The sequence below is a fragment of the Motacilla alba genome, unplaced genomic scaffold (genome assembly GCF_015832195.1).
Source record: "Motacilla alba alba isolate MOTALB_02 unplaced genomic scaffold, Motacilla_alba_V1.0_pri HiC_scaffold_34, whole genome shotgun sequence".
Classification (NCBI taxonomy): domain Eukaryota; kingdom Metazoa; phylum Chordata; class Aves; order Passeriformes; family Motacillidae; genus Motacilla; species Motacilla alba.
Window position 1 is genome coordinate 100,264 of NW_024037436.1, and position 15,481 is coordinate 115,744.

Below are 15,481 nucleotides of genomic sequence, written 5' to 3' on the forward strand. Positions count from 1 at the left end.
AGCCACCTCCAGGCCCGCGATTGGCACCGCTGTTTCCTGCCTGGCAATGGCAGCTGGGGATGTTCGTGAGGGAGCAGACCCTGGGTGGGAGTATGTGAAGATCCTGGCCCATGGTGAATGCCCCTCCTTTGACTCAGACCACCCCCGGGGCCATCGCTTGGGTCATGTTCCCATAGCCAGGAACATGGGAAGGTTTGTTGGGTAATGTGCTCACGGTCACCCTTGGGGCCATTGCTTGGGTAATGTCCCCATGGCCACCCACAGGGCCATGGCTTGGGTAATGTCCCCATGGCCACCCACAGGGCTATCGCTTGGGTAATGTCCCCACAGCCACCCACAGGGCCATTTCTTGGGTAATGTCCCCACAGCCACCCACAGGGCCATTTCTTGGGTAATGTCCCTGCAGTCATCCCCAGTGCAATTTCTTGGGTAATGTCCCCACAGCCACCCCAGAGCTATCACTTGGGTAATGTCCCCCTGGCCACATCAGTTGAGATCAGATGTACTTGATGCTGGCCAGTAGCGGTGGTCTGATAACACCTTCCTGAGGAGGAAAGACCCATCACCCACTCAAACAACGGCCACGGGGGTTGCAACACCCAAATCACCCAAAACAGCAGGCTTGCACCCCACAGCCCCTCACTCTTCTCTGACGGCATCTCCCGGACATCACTGCAGCTTGTCATGGCCACCTACAAGGTGACAGTGGCAACAGGTGACATGGTGGAAGCTGGGACCAACAACTCCATCTCCATCACCTTGGTGGGCAGCTATGGCGAGAGCCGCCAGACCACCGTCTCCTTCTTGTTCCTGCCAGGGAAGGTGGGGATGGGGATAGGGACAAAAGGCACAAGGGGTGGTAGAGCTGTCCTGGGGACATGAGGGCCTGCATGGACTGTCCTGGGGATACAAGGGGATGGTGAGAAGGGATTTGAGGGAGGTGGAGGAAAGGGGTTCCAGGGTCTGGAGGAAAAAATCTGGGGAGGATCGTGGGAAGTGGTCCTTGGGGGTATTGGAGGAATGGTATTCTGGGAGGATGGAGGAAAAGAATTTTGAGGGGATGATGGAGGATAAGGATCCTGGAGGCAATGGATGCAAGTGGGGATGCTTCGAGCCCCTTCTCTGCTGGTGCCACCACAGGGCACCTGCCCATTCCCCCAGAAGCCATTTCCTCCTCTCCAGGAGAAGAGCCTGTCTGTGCACTGTGGGCAGGACTTGGGTCCCATCATCCTTATCCGCCTGCATAAGTGGCGGCTCTTCCTGGAGGATGCCTGGTTCTGCAAGGACGTCCGAGTGACAGCCCCCGATGGCACCCTGTATCGCTTCCCCTGCTACCAGTGGCTGGAGGGGGTCACCACGGTGGAGGTGCGAGAGGGCTCAGGTAGGACCCACCCTGCCCCCATCCTCCTCTGATGGCCAGAGGTCCAACTTTTGACACCCCCTTCTTTCTAGGGAAGAAGCTGGTGGACGACAAGCTGCAGATCCTCAAGGAACATCGTCATCGGGAGCTAGCAGCACGGCAGGAGGCTTACCGGTGATAGCAGGGACATGGGAACAAGGCTGCTTTGGCCAGGTGGGCTGGTCAGCAGTGATGCTGATGTCTGCTCCCATTTTCCCCCCCACTCAGGTGGAAGAACTTTGCCCAGGGCTGGCCCCGTTGCCTCAACGTGGACTCCATCTTTGAGCTGGACTCCAACATCCAGTTCTCCCGCATCAGGGCCACCAACTTCACTGGTTTCCTCATCTTCCAGTAAGCAGTGCCCTGAGGCCATGGAGGACCTGGGTGATGGCAGGGGAAGGGGCCAGAGAAGGCAAGAAGTGTGCTGAGGTCCCCTCTCTGCCCTGTAGAGGAGCCTCCCACTTTCTGTCAGGGTTCCTACTGAGAGGCAGCTCCTGGAACAGCCTGGATGAGATGCGCACCATCTTCTCCCGGACACAGGGCAGGGACATTGGTGGGTGCCTTTTGTATTGTCCCCTGTCCTTCCCCCTGCATCACTCAAGGTGCCTGGAGGGTGGGTAAGTGGGTGCTGATGTCTGACCATCACCTTAGTCCCTGAGTATGTGGCCAAGCACTGGCAAGAAGATGACTTCTTTGGTTACCAGTTCCTCAATGGCAACAACCCCATCATCATCCATCGCTGCACCACACTGCCGCTCAACTTCCCAGTGACACCTGAGATGGTCGCTGCCTCACTGGGAGGTGGCACTGACCTGGGCAAGGAGCTGCAAGAAGGTCGGATTTTCATTGTGGACTACAAGGTGCTGGAGAACATCCCAACCGACATCATTTATGGGCGCCAGCAGTACATAGCAGCCCCGCTCTGCCTGCTTCACCAAGGCACCGATGGGCTCCTGCGCCCCATCGCCATCCAGGTAGGGGTGTCCCACCCTAAATCCTACTATCAGGAGAGTGGCAATGGTCCTATACCACTGTGTGGTGTCCCATAGCTCAGCCAAACACCAGGACCCCGCAGTCCCATCTTCCTGCCGAGTGATGATGAGTGGGACTGGCTGTTGGCCAAGACCTGGGTGCGCAACGCCGACTTCTACAGCCACCAGCTCCTCACCCACCTGCTGAGGACCCACCTGTTTGGGGAGGTCTTTGCCATCGCCACCCTGCGCCACCTGCCCACCTGTCACCCCCTCTTCAAGGTAAGGTCCCCCCTCAGGGACACCTGCTGCTCCCCGCCCCCAGATCTGAGGGCAGTTATGCCCCACCAGACAGCCCCCCAGCTCCATGAAGGGGCCTGTGGTCACCTGCCAGGTGTTTGTTCCTCCCTCAGCTCCTCATGCCCCACTTCCACTTCACACTGCACATCAACACCTTAGCCCGCAGTGTCCTCATAAACCAGGGTGGCCTCATTGACAAGGTGAGCCTGGGGACTGAGACCACTGGGCCCTGCTGGGGCACTGAATGCTCTGGGGTATTGGGAGGCACAGGGGTGTACTGGGGACACTGGGGGTCTACTGAAGTCCACTGGGACACTGGAGGGCACTAGAGTCTTGGCAGTGCTGGGGTCTCCTGGGGTCTCCTGGAGGTACTGGATTCTGCTGGGGGCACTGGGGTCTACTGGAAACACTGGGGGGTACTGGGGTGCTACAGGGACCAATGTGGAGTACTGGTGTGTACTGGGAACACTGGGTGTACTGGAATTGCTGGGGAGCACTGTAGTGTACTGGGGGCACTAGGGAAGAAGCATGAGAGACCTGGGAGACATTAGAGAACATGGTGTGGAGGACACTGGAGAGCCCTGGGGTATATGGGAGTACCAGAGGCGCTGTGTGCGTACTTGGAGTACTTAAACCCTGGGAGCAGTATGGGGTACTGGGGTATACTGGGAGCACTGGGGGACACTGAAGCCTGGCACCTCCTGCTCTCCCCAACCATGGGTGGATCTCCTCCCAGGGTTCTGGGTTGACGTATGAGGGACTGCTGCTGGTAGTGCAGCGAGGTCTGGAGCAGGTGACCTACACATCCCTGTGCCTCCCCGATGACATCCGCCACCGTGGCATGTCCCACGTCCCCAACTACTACTACCGAGATGATGGGATGAGCCTCTGGGAAGCCATTGAGAGGTGAGATTGGTTTCGGGGGGTGGAGGGTGGTCCTGGCATGCCGCAGGATTTCACAATCACCTCGTCCTTACGGCAGCTTTGTCACCGGCATTGTGACATTCTACTATGGTGGGGATGCAGCAGTGAACGGGGACACCGAGCTGCAGGCCTGGGTGATGGACATCTTCACCAATGGTTTCTTGGGCAGGACCTCCTCAGGTAGCACACCTGTGGCTGCCACAGGATGTCCCCAGGGGAGGCAGGGAACAGGCAGGTCCCTGAGGCTCTTGGCTGTCCCATCCCCAGGTATTCCCTCATCGCTGCAGACAGTGGTGGAGCTCATCAAGTTCCTCACCATGGTGATGTTCACCTGCTCGGTGCAGCACGCGGCTGTCAACAATGGGCAGGTGGGACATGGGCCAGGGACCAAAGGATATCCTCAGGTGTCCTCGAGCCATGCTGGGGACATGTCCCCCTCCCACTCCTCTGTGTGCAGGAAGGATGTCCCCATTCTGAACCAATGTCTATGTCACACCTCTCTACATGCCAGAAGGATGCCCCCATCCATCCTATCTCCATGTTGGAAGGATGTCCTCACCCTGTGTCCCCACCCAATGCGTCCCCATGCCAGAAGCATGTCCCGATCCATCTCCTCTTCATACTGGAGGAGATGTCCCCATCCATCTCCCTTGCCACGCAGAGATGTTCCCATCTGCCCCCTCTCTGTGCCAAAGAATGTTTCCACCTGTCCCCTCACTGTTTTGGGAGGATGTCTCCACCCATCCCATTGCTGTTTTGGGGGGATGTTCTCTGCAGTGATCTTTCCCCCTGCAGTATGATTTGGGGGCCTTCGTCCCCAACGCCCCATCCTCCATGCGCCACCCACCACCCAGCGAGAAGGGCCGGGCCTTCCTCCAGCACTTCCTCGATACCATTCCTGAGGTGGCCACTACTGCTAACATCCTGGTTGCCCTCATTCTCCTCAGCTCCCAACTCAAGGACAGGGTGAGTCTGGCCCCACAGTCCCTGTGTGCCCCTGCAAATAGCTCTGTGGGCCTGGGGAACTGCAAGAGGTGCCCACAAGGGTGGATGTCACCAACTTTGGTGCCACAAGCTTGGGGGATGGCCACCATTGCTCCACACCTACCAGGGTGCCAGAGAACCCCCAAATAGCACCAAGGGGTTGAAGCTGAAGGGTCCATGTTGTTGTCTCCCTCCAGAGGCTCCTGGGACAGTACCCAGAGGAGTGGTTCACAGAGGCGGAACCCCGGCGGCTCATTCGGGCCTTCCAAGGGCAGCTGGAGGAGATCCGGGATCGGATTGAGGACAGGAACCAGCTGTCTGAGCTGAGATACAACTATCTGAACCCACTGGAGACAGAGAACAGCATCTCCATCTGAGCACAGGAGCTGCACCTGCTCAGCACCACCAGCACCCTACACCTGGTCACCCTCAACAGACAGAACCACCAGCATCTGGACATCCAGCACACCCAGCACTCCCAGCACCCCTTACATGGCCATCCCCAACACCCTTGTCACCCAGCATCCCACATGAAGGACAACCGCAGCAACCCCACACCTGGAGATCTCCAGCATCTACCCCCCACCTCCCTCAGCACCCCCCACTCCATTTTCCTCTCCCCAATAAATGCCAGCTGTCAATCAAACCCTTGCTGCTTGTAGGCATACCCTGAAACCACAGGGATCCACACAGCCCCCACTCAAAGTAGGAAGGTGAACTGAGGCAACTGGGGGATATGACAGAGTTCCAAGTGCTCCCAGTGCCTCCTCCCAGTGCTCACAGTGTTCATCACTGGTCCCCAGTGACCCAGTGCCCCCTGCAGTGCTCCCCTCCTTGTGGGTGGAGTGGGAGCTTCAAAGGTTATTAGAGAAGCTTATTTTGAGATATAAAGTACAGAAAGGACCCCCAACACCCCCAAAACCTACAAAGGACTCCCTGGCTTTCTAAACTTCTCAGAAGGGAATGTGGGTGTGGCTGGATCTAATCCAAGTCCAGTTTCCACAGCCTCCTCACAGGCAAGGGGCTCCAGCCCCACCTTGGAGGCCCTTCACTAAATCTGCTTAGGCTTACAGACATCTTTCCTGTGTTGAGGAACCAAAACCAAGGCACAATAACCTGGATAATCCATATCCTTAATCTCCTGGTCACACAGCCCAGGGTGCTCCTGGCCTTCCTTGCTGCCAGGGCATATGGCTGCCTCCAGCTCCCTGTCCACCAAGTCCTTTCCCACAGGGATACTCCCAGCCAGGCAGCTCCAGCCAGTGCCACTGCAGGGGCTGATACCAGCATTTGTCCTTCTTTCATGAATTTCATGACTGTGTGAACTGAATATATGAAGGTAACCAAGACAACCAAAATCCTCAGATGAAGTGCAAGGAGTAGATTTATTCTATTGCCATACTAGGAAAAGGGGACATGTACAGTCCTAAGCTTATTCCATCTTAAACAGGGACAGAAAGAACACATGCCAAGCCTGTACCCCTGCCATAACATACCACAGGGCCCATCAAAGGCATATTCCTTCACAAGGCTGTGCTTTTGCAATCTCTGAGCTTCTTATCTCTCTTCCCTCTCACCAGAAGGCCTAAGGCCTGTGAAAAATGCATTTTAGGACTTTTTTACAACATCCTGTTATCTTCTGCTGAAATTCCACTTCTCAAAGCAATCACAATCACAACACGTGAAATTTCTCCCATCGAATATTAGCATATTTCAGCTGCAAGGTCATCTTTGAGTGAAAATATTAGTTTTTCTTATTTTTTAATTCCTTACCAAATCTTCTGCTTTTAACCCCTTCCCCCCCTCAGTGAGGTGCCTGCCAATACATGCCTTCCTCCTCCTTGAAGCCCTTCACTGAATGCAGAGATCTCAGAGACCTTTCCAGCAAAGACTCAGGCAAAGAAGCCATTTTATCCCTCAACATCAACATCGGTGTTTGCTGGTATTAAATCCCCCTCCACGTTCTGAAGCAGCCCTACACAGCACAAACAATGCACAGAAATTCCCTGTCTGTTGCTAGCCTTGCTGCTACCCAGTGTCTTCACAGCTCCCATTTGTAACCTGCCCTGTGACATTGCAGCCCTGCTCCTTTCACATGTCCCCAGAGCCTCTGTGCAGACCCAGCCCAGGCCAGGAGCATTGCGGCTGGGAACGGCCCCTGTGCCATGGTGCCCATGGCAGCCTGGGGCTCTGTGCCCCATGGCCTCCCTGCTAGGCAGCCTCTGCCAGCTCCTGCAGAGCCCCTGGCACCTGTGGGGCTGCACAGACAGCCCTGCCCCGGGCTCTGCCAGGCTCTGCGCCAGCAGAGAGGCAGCCAGGGCTGGCCATGGCCCGGAACAGGCTCTGAGCCCCGCAGCAGGATGGAGCTGGGCCACAGCCAAACTCAGCCCAAGGCAAAACTGGGCTCAGCAGCCAGGGCTGCCAAGGGCTGGGGACAGAGGCTGGCAGTGACAAATGTCCTGGGCCCCCTCCCTGCTCTGTCCATGCCACCAAGGGCACAGAGCAGCTCCTCTCTCAGGCACTTGCCTGTTTTCAATGCCTTGCACAGGCGCTGGCCTTGCCCCACAAGGCCTGGCCTGAGTCCTGCCCCTGCCCGCTCAGCCAGGCTGAGATGGACACTGATGGTTTCTGGGCCAGGCTCTCTGAGCCCAGCCCAGCTCCCTGCAAGCTCTGCCAGCTGCCCTGAGCTCTGGGCAGCACCAAGGGCCTCTCCCCAGCCCAGCCCAGCCGGCTCTGGCCCCACAGCTCTGCTCAGCCCAGGCTGCTCTGGCCACTGGCCCCACGGCCTCAGCCCCTGGCCAGGGCACAGCAGCAGCTGCAGCTGCCACAGGACTCAGCCCCAGCCATGGCGGAAGGTGCTTGACCAAGGCAAAAGGAGGCTCCCTGGGTGCCCTGCTCCCCTCTCCAGGAGATTCTGAGGGCTCTGCAGCTCTTCCTGCCATCCCATCTGCCCAGGCCAGAACAACAGTCCCAGCCTTGGGGCCCTCAAAAGCTGTTCCTGCTCCAGGCCCAGGGCGCGTTCCAAGGCTGGTGCAGCCAGAAAGTTGTTCTCATTTCCCCTTCTTTCCTGCTCTGCTGAGGATGGATCTCAAGACTAAAAAAAAGGATCTCAAGACTAAAAAAATGCTGCAGGGTAATTTATTTCATTTAAATACAATGTGAGTCTCCCTATTTACACAAAGTCTCTGGGTCACACAAGCTTGGTGGATGCTGAAGGAGGAGAGGATGAGTAATGACACTTCTTTTTAAAGACAACAACATCACAAGTGGAGAAGAAAAATATGTAATATGTAATTAAGGAAAGACAGACTTATCTGTCATGACGTGCTGGGAGTCACTGACAGAGGACAACAGGCAGGCTGTGACTGCTCAAATGCATCCACTCCTAAGTTTCTTCAGGGCATCTTTGAGCTCTTGGTTCCTCAGGCTGTAGATGAGGGGGTTCAGTGCTGAAGGCACCATTGAGCACAGAACTGACACCACCAGATGTAACGGTGGGGAGGAGGTGAAGGGGGGCTTCAGGTAAACAAACATGGAAGTGCTGATAACAGGGAGACCAGACAGGTGAGGGAAGCACATGGCTTTGTGCTGTCCCTGCTCAGACAGGATCCTCAGCATGGCCCTGAAGATCCGCACAGCTTAGAAAAAATTAGTACAAAACACTCAAATCCTAAACAGACACTAAACACAAGAATCCCAACTTTGACCAGTTATTATCAGAGACACTCCAGTCTCCAGATTCTCAGAGACTTGAACCTTTGTTGTTGTGGAGACTCAGAACCCTGTAAGGTCAAGGGTCTGTTGAAGATGAAAGCAGGAAGAGAGTAATTTCAGCTACCAGGAGGAAGGTTCCTTCTGAAAACCTGACAAGTAGGACAGGTACCTTCTACAACAAGTAAGAGGCCCTGGAACTAGGTGGCCAGACAACTGAAGAGGTGGGTGAAGATGCTTCTGGAATACAGGAGCCTCCTAAAGCAACACCACCTGTACCTGGCATCACAATCTCCTCTGTTAAGAGGAAAAGAAGGGAAGTTTAATAGGAGACTGTTCTCCTTTCAGAGGAGAACGGAGGGCCTGATTTGCAGACAGGACCCAACTCACAGGGAAGTCTGCAGTCTCCCAGGGGTTTGGGTAAGGGACATTACTGGAAAACTCTCCAGTCTATTGAGGCCCTCTGATTACTATCTGCTATTGGTTTTCAGGCTGGCAGTGACAAAGTAATAAAGAGAAGTCCGAGGGAAATCAAAAGAGATTTCAAAACCTTGAGACAATTTGGCACAGGATCAGGAGCACAGGTAGTGATTTCCTGAGTCCTTCTGGTAACAAGGAATAATAATGACAGGAATAAAAAGACCCGTCACATAAACATATGGGTCCAAGGCTGATGCAATTGGAAAAAATTGGGTTATTTGACTATGGAATGATCTATTCAATACCTGGCCTCCTGACACCTGATGGGATTTACCTTTAAGAGGGAAAGGGACAAAATCAGGCTCACCAGTGAAGAGCAATGGGTTGGAGTGCCAAAACTTGAGGAAAGGAGCACTGATAGGATCCCTCAATCCTGCTACAATGTACCACACCTGAAACGTTTCTACACTAATGCATATGCAGCATGAGTAACAAACAAGGTGAGCTGGAAGCTCTGGCCCACTGCCAGAGATTTGACATCACTGGCATAAGTGAAACCTGGTGAGATGAGACAACTCTGTTATTGGAGTGGCCCACTGGATGGTTAAAGGCTCTTTCAGAAGGACAACCAGGACAGGAGAGGTGTGGCGCGGCATTGGATGTAATGGAAGAGCTGGAATGTCTGGAGCTCATAGCTGGCAACGGCACAGTTGAGAGTGTCTGGGTGAGAATAAAGGGGCAAACAAATAATGCAGATGTCACTGTGGGAGTCTACTACAGACCACCCAGTCAGGCCCAGGATAGTGAAGACTTATTCTCTGAGGAACTAAGGGACACTTCCAAGGAAAGATGCTCTCCTGGATCTGCTGCTTGTCAACAGAGAGATCTCGTTAGCAAAATGGAGATTGGTGGCTATCATAGCCACAGAGACCACAGAGCAATCAAGTTTAAATCCCTGTTGACAGGAGAAGTGCCAGCAAAACTTCAACTCTGGCCATGAGAGCAGACCTCAGGCTGTTCAGGGAACACATGAGTACCCTGAGAAAATGTTTCTGCAGGTGCTGGAGCCCATCACTGCATCACCTTCTAAGGGCACAGGAGCAGCAATTCCTAAATGCTGGAAGTCAAGCAAGCAGGGTAGAAGACGGTAGAAGACTGGCATGGCTGAACAGGGATTTCCTCTTGGATATAAGAAAAAAAGGAAGATGTGTGCCCAGTGGAAGAAAGGTCAGGTAACACAGGAAGAATACAGAGATGCTGCTCAACACTGTAGGGAGAAAATGTGTGTGGCCAAAGCTCAGTTGGAATTGAAGCTGCCAGAAATGTGGGGAACAATAAAAAGTTTTTTCAAATATATTAATGGTAAAATAAAGGGTAGAAATAACATTGTCCCATTCCAGGATTAGGATGGTCTCCTCACAAACAGGGACATGCACAAGGCAGATGTGTTTTAATACACTCTTTGCCACTGTCTTCAACACAGATGACAGACCAAGGGAATCTCAGTGCAGGAGATCAAGAATGATCAACTCCAAGTTGACCCTGAACTTGTGTGGGATCTGCTGATCCAGCTGGATCCCTATAAATCTATGTAGTCTGATGGGATTCATACAAGAATACTCAAAGAGCTGCTGATGTCATTGCAAAGCCTCTCTTGATGATTTTTGAGTACTCTTGGGAAACCCGAGAGGTTCCAACTGACTGGAAGCTGGCAAATGCTGTCCCAATTTTCAAGAAGGGCAAGGAAGAAGACTCGGGAAACTACAGGCATGTCAGTGTCACTTCAGGATCTAATGATGTAACAGAAAAAATTACTCTGGAAGGTATTGAAAAATACCTGAAAGACACCACAGCTATTGGTCACAGGCAGCACAGCTTCATGAGGGGAAAGTCCTGCTTGTTGAACCTGATTTCCTTCTAAGACAGGGCAACCCATGTGGTTGATCCAGGAAAGCCAGGAGATGGAATGTTTTTCGGACTTCAGCAAAGGTTTTGATACTGTCTCTCCCAGGACCCTTCTGAACACACTGTCCAGCCCACAGCTGAATAACTGTGTTATGTGTTGGGCACAAAGGGTGACAGTGACAGGTGAAATCAGACTGGCACCAGTCACTAGTGGGGTTCCACAGGGATCATCAGCCCAGTTCTCTTCAACATCTTCATAAATGACTTGGAGGCAGGACTAAAATGAATACTAAGAAAGTTTGCCAACAACACTAAATTGGGAGGAGCTATCAACTGTAAGGGCAGAGAGGCCCTGCAAAAAGCCTTGACAAATCAGAGATGTGGGCAATCACCAACCATGTGAAATTTAACAAAGGCAAGTGCAGGATTCTGCACCTGAGACAGGGCGCTCCGGTTGTGTGTATGGACTGGGGAATGAGATGCTGGAGAGCAGCTGTGGGAAGGTACCTGGAGGTCCTGGTTGATGTTCAGTTGGATCTAAATCAGCAGTGCCTGGCAGCCAGGAGGGCCATCCATGTCCTGGAGTCATCAGGCCCAGCATTGCCAGCCTGGCTAGGGAGGGGATTGTCCTCTGCTTTGCACTGAGGCAGCCTCACCTTGAGTCCTGGGGGCAGTTTTGGGCATGAAAACATAAAAAAGACATTTAGCCACTGGAGAGCATCCAAAGGAGACCACAAGGAGGGGAAAGGTCTGGATGGAATGGAAGCTTTATAAGGAGCAACTAAGGTGACTTTATCTGTTCAGCTGGAGGAGACTGTGGGGAGACCTCATCGAGCTCTTCAACATCCTCCCAAGGGGCAGCACAGGAGCAGGTCTCCACTCATGTGATCAGTGGCAGTACTCAAGGAAACAGCTGGAGCTGAGTCAGGGAGGTTTAGGTGAGGTATCAGGAAAAGGTTTTTACCCCAGTTGGTCAGGCACTGGAACAAGCTGCCCAGAGAAGTGGTCACAGCTCCAAACCTGTCTCAGCTCAAGGAGCATTTGGACAATGCTGTCAGCCTATAGTGGGATTGTTGGGAGTGTCCTGTGCAAGTCCCAGAGTTAGACTTGGTGATCCTGATGGGTCCCTTCCAACTTAGCTACTCTGTGATTCTAGGAACTCCCTGCCCTGCCCCAAGACTTGTGCTCAGCCCCCCTGTCTCACCCACTGGAGAACACCTGTGCCCACAGGAACAAAACCCACCACAAGTCTGGTTTTCACAAGAGGCTGCACCAGGTGAACTGGAAAAGGGAGCAGATCAGCCCCCCTCATTCTTTTTTCTCTGTTTTCCCCGCCTCTCTTCATTCTCCCTCTCTCCCCTCTCTTTCTGTTTTTTCTCAGCCCAGCTCTGGCCCATCCACATGGCAGCACCAACACAGGACTGAAGCACTGGAAATATTCTTTGCTTCCTTCCCTAGCTGTGCCTGGGCAAAGCACACCTCTCCCATTCCCCACATGAACTGTGGTGGAATTGGGGACATTGTGGAGCTGTGCTGCTCCACACACTTTTAAGCCAGCGCCTTGGAGGAGTTTGTGGTGGGATCAGAGAACTCAGGGAAGTGTTGGGAACAACAAAACATAAGATGTGTCTAGGTCTTTGTTTAGCTTGATGGGAATTTATAACAGACATCACTCTCCTACCAGTGGATCATGACAGGGGTCCTGGGGCTCCCCCCTTTCCATGCTCCCCTCACCCTCCAGGCTGCTGGGGGTCTCCCCCTCTATAGGCTCACCATTTCAGAATCCCAGGGCTCACTGCTCTCTGGGCTGCTGGGGGTCCCAGGGCTTCCTGCTCTCGGAGCTGTTAGTGGTTCTGAAGGTCTCACTGTGAGAGGCTGGAATGTTCTGGGTTAATGGCTCAAACAATTGGCCATTTGTAAAAGCAGGGAGGCTTTGCTGATTATGTGCAAGAGAACAGCCCAGGTGCAGAGGGTGTGAGCCCCAGCGGATGACCACTACAAGTTAACCTTGGTTTAACAAGAAGCTGGGCTTTGAGCCAAATAAGGGAAGAATCCTATAGGCAGCTGATCCAGCGAGGTGGGACAGTGCTTTTGGGCAGGGCAATTTCATCCTTAACACAACTGGCTCAATTGTAAAATCTCCCCCCTCCCTGAGGGGCATACTGGGACATTCAGACAGAGGGCTAAAGGTTTTCATCCCTTCTGATGGGGCATAATTAGCTCAATTACAATGACTGAGAGACAGCTGTCATGTCTTAACAGATGTCATAAACCATCAAAGATCTCTGAAGTGCCCCAAACTCATTTCTGGAGCCTTCCACCTGCACGTGATCCAGTGTTGCAATAAATCCACAGTGTTGTAACTGACCGTGCAAACTCCTTCTTCCAGGGGAAGGACATGGACCTTCCTGCATAACCCCAAGTGTATATTAACCCATTGAAGTCTGTGTTTCATGGGCATCATCTAGCCCCAACAAATCACGACAGTGACCATCACTTCAACCAACTGACATCAAAATTGCAACAATCAAGTCCCATGTCTGGATCCACAGATGGTTATACCTTTCTATTCTTATCCTTTCTTTCTCTTTCTTTCTTTTCCTTATATGTTTTCTTACTTGTTATTTTTATGCTTTTATATTGTTGCATTTCGGTAGATAATAATAACCTAAATGGTTGCCTACCTCCTTTCCATTGAATCCAAATTGGGGAGTTCTCAAAAAAAAAAAAAGTGCATAATGATAGACAGACAGATAGATAGATAGACAAACACCTCTATAAATCTTCAGAGGATGGTCATAACCATCCCTCTCCAGGGTCCCCGCTCTCTAGGCCCCTGGGGGTCCCCTGTCTCCAGGGTTCCCTTTTCAGCATCCCGGGGATCCAAGGGCTCCCCACCTCTCCAGGCTCCTTCCCTCTCTCTCAGGGCTACAGGGCGATCCCCCTCTCCAGACTCCTGGGGGTCCCCCGTCTCCACGCTTTCCCCTTTCAGGCTCCTCCCTCCCCTCTAGGCTCCCAGGGGTTCCCCCTCTCCAGGTTCCCTACTTCAGGGTGCCGGCGGGTCCCGAGACGCCCCCTTTTCAGGATCTCTCCTCACCGGGCCCCCTCCTCTCCATTCTTCCTCCGCTTCCAGGCTGCTACAGGTCCTCAAGCTTCGGTATGGCCCCTCTCTACTGTCCCCATTCTGACGGCCACAGTGCTCCCACACCCCATCCAGCTCTCCCGGGAGAGTCCCCAAAACCAGTGTCATACCTCCCCCCCACCCCGCCACCGGCAGCAGCGACCGCCATGCAGGTCTGGGCTGGCAGCGGAGGCGGTGGGGCCGGACCCGGAAAGGCGCAGCCCCAGCAGGTGGGGTAATCAGCTTTGGAATCCTGCAAGGGCGAAATATTCCCTCATCCCCCGAAAAAAACAAGAGACCCACCCCAAGATATTTGGGGTGAACTTGAAATATCTTCCCCCCCCAAAAAAATGGTCCCAGGGATACGCCCCCAAGATATTTGGGGCGAGCTCCCCCTCCCCAGTCACCTGCGGGATGTAGGTGTGGAGGCAATGCTCCCGAGTGGAAGGGCTGCGCATACACTGAGCGGTGGCCCCGTGAGCTTCATTCTTTTCCGCTTCCTGCTCCTCCATCTACCTCCGCTTCTCCTCCTCCTCGTCGTCCTCTGTATTCCCACCTCCTTCTCCTCTTACCTCCGTCCCTTATCCTGCTCCATCTTCATCCTTCGTCCTCCATTCCTTCTCCTCCTCCTCCCAAAACCCCTTCTGTCCTGCAGGAGGAGCAGGGATGGAGCTGGGGCAGGTCTGCATGGGCAGCGCTGGGCTCTTGGCTGCTCCCACCCGCTGTGGCAGAACCCGGAAAGGGGAAAAGCAGAGGAAAACAGAAAATCGGTGAATGGAGATAAAATTTTGGGGTTTATGGCCTCTCTAGTCGGGGACTTCCACTCCTCTGTGCTCATCTCAGGAGCCTGGAGATTTTGGAGGGGGAAATGCAGAGATGGATGGGGGATCCCAAGGGATTTTGGAAGCAGAATGAGAGGCTGTGTGAGCCCCTTCCTGGATCTCAGCAGAGTCTAGCTGGAAAGCCTCAGGTGCTCCTGGGGCCCTGGGCTTAAGGCTTATCATCACCTTCTACTTCAGGTGGTAGTTCTGGCGGGACCTTGACTCCTTGTGCCTCTTTGTGCCTTGACCTCCTTGTGCCTCCTTGCCTCTTCCTGCAGCAAGAGAACTTGTAGAAACCTCCTCCAGATGGGTCCTAGAGCTGTTCCAGGAACTTTGGGCTCACAGTGAAGCCCTTCCCATAGTTTAGGCATCCAGAGGGTCTCCCCAGTATGGATCAACTGGTGCTTGATGAGGTTGGAGCTTCTTCCAAAGCTTTTCCTGCAGTCCTGGACCATGTAGGATTTGGTGGTGGTTTGACCCTGGCTGGATGCTGGGTGCTACCAAAACTACTCTGTCCTTACTCTCCACATCTGGACACAAGAGAGAAAATATAAGGAAAGGCCCGAGAGTTAAGGACCAGAAGAGATCCCTCACCAACCACAGTTACAGTCAAAACAGACAGCCTGGAACTAGGAACTGAATTTATTACAAACCAAATCAGAGCAGGATAATGAGAAATATATCCTAAAAACACCACCTCCCTATCCCACCCTCCTTCCTGGGCTCTCCCTCCTCCCTCCAGCAGTGCAGGGAGATGGGAATGGAGGTCATGGTCAGTTCATCACACCTTGCTCCTGCTGCTGTTTAGGGAAAGGAGTCTGAGTCCTTCCCCTGCCCCAACATGGGTCCCCCATAGAGCCTCAAGTCCTTCCAGCAAAGCTGTCCCAGTGTGGGCTCTTCTCTGCAGGTTTGCAGGTCCTTGCAG

General features: G+C 53.5%; 1 protein-coding gene across 1 annotated transcript; it reads left to right on the forward strand.

Moving 5' to 3' along the window:
- The first annotated feature begins 513 nt into the window (after positions 1 to 513).
- LOC119696581 (hydroperoxide isomerase ALOXE3-like) lies at positions 514 to 5,365 on the forward strand. The gene is made up of 13 exons (XM_038126340.1): positions 514 to 822; positions 1,183 to 1,381; positions 1,453 to 1,534; positions 1,628 to 1,750; positions 1,849 to 1,952; positions 2,051 to 2,373; positions 2,449 to 2,652; positions 2,784 to 2,870; positions 3,407 to 3,576; positions 3,653 to 3,774; positions 3,862 to 3,962; positions 4,390 to 4,560; positions 4,776 to 5,365. The coding sequence occupies exons 1-13, from the start codon at positions 685 to 687 to the stop codon at positions 4,953 to 4,955; spliced, it is 2,004 nt and encodes a 667-aa protein (XP_037982268.1). The 5' UTR covers positions 514 to 684; the 3' UTR covers positions 4,956 to 5,365.
- Positions 5,366 to 15,481: the final 10,116 nt, after the last annotated feature.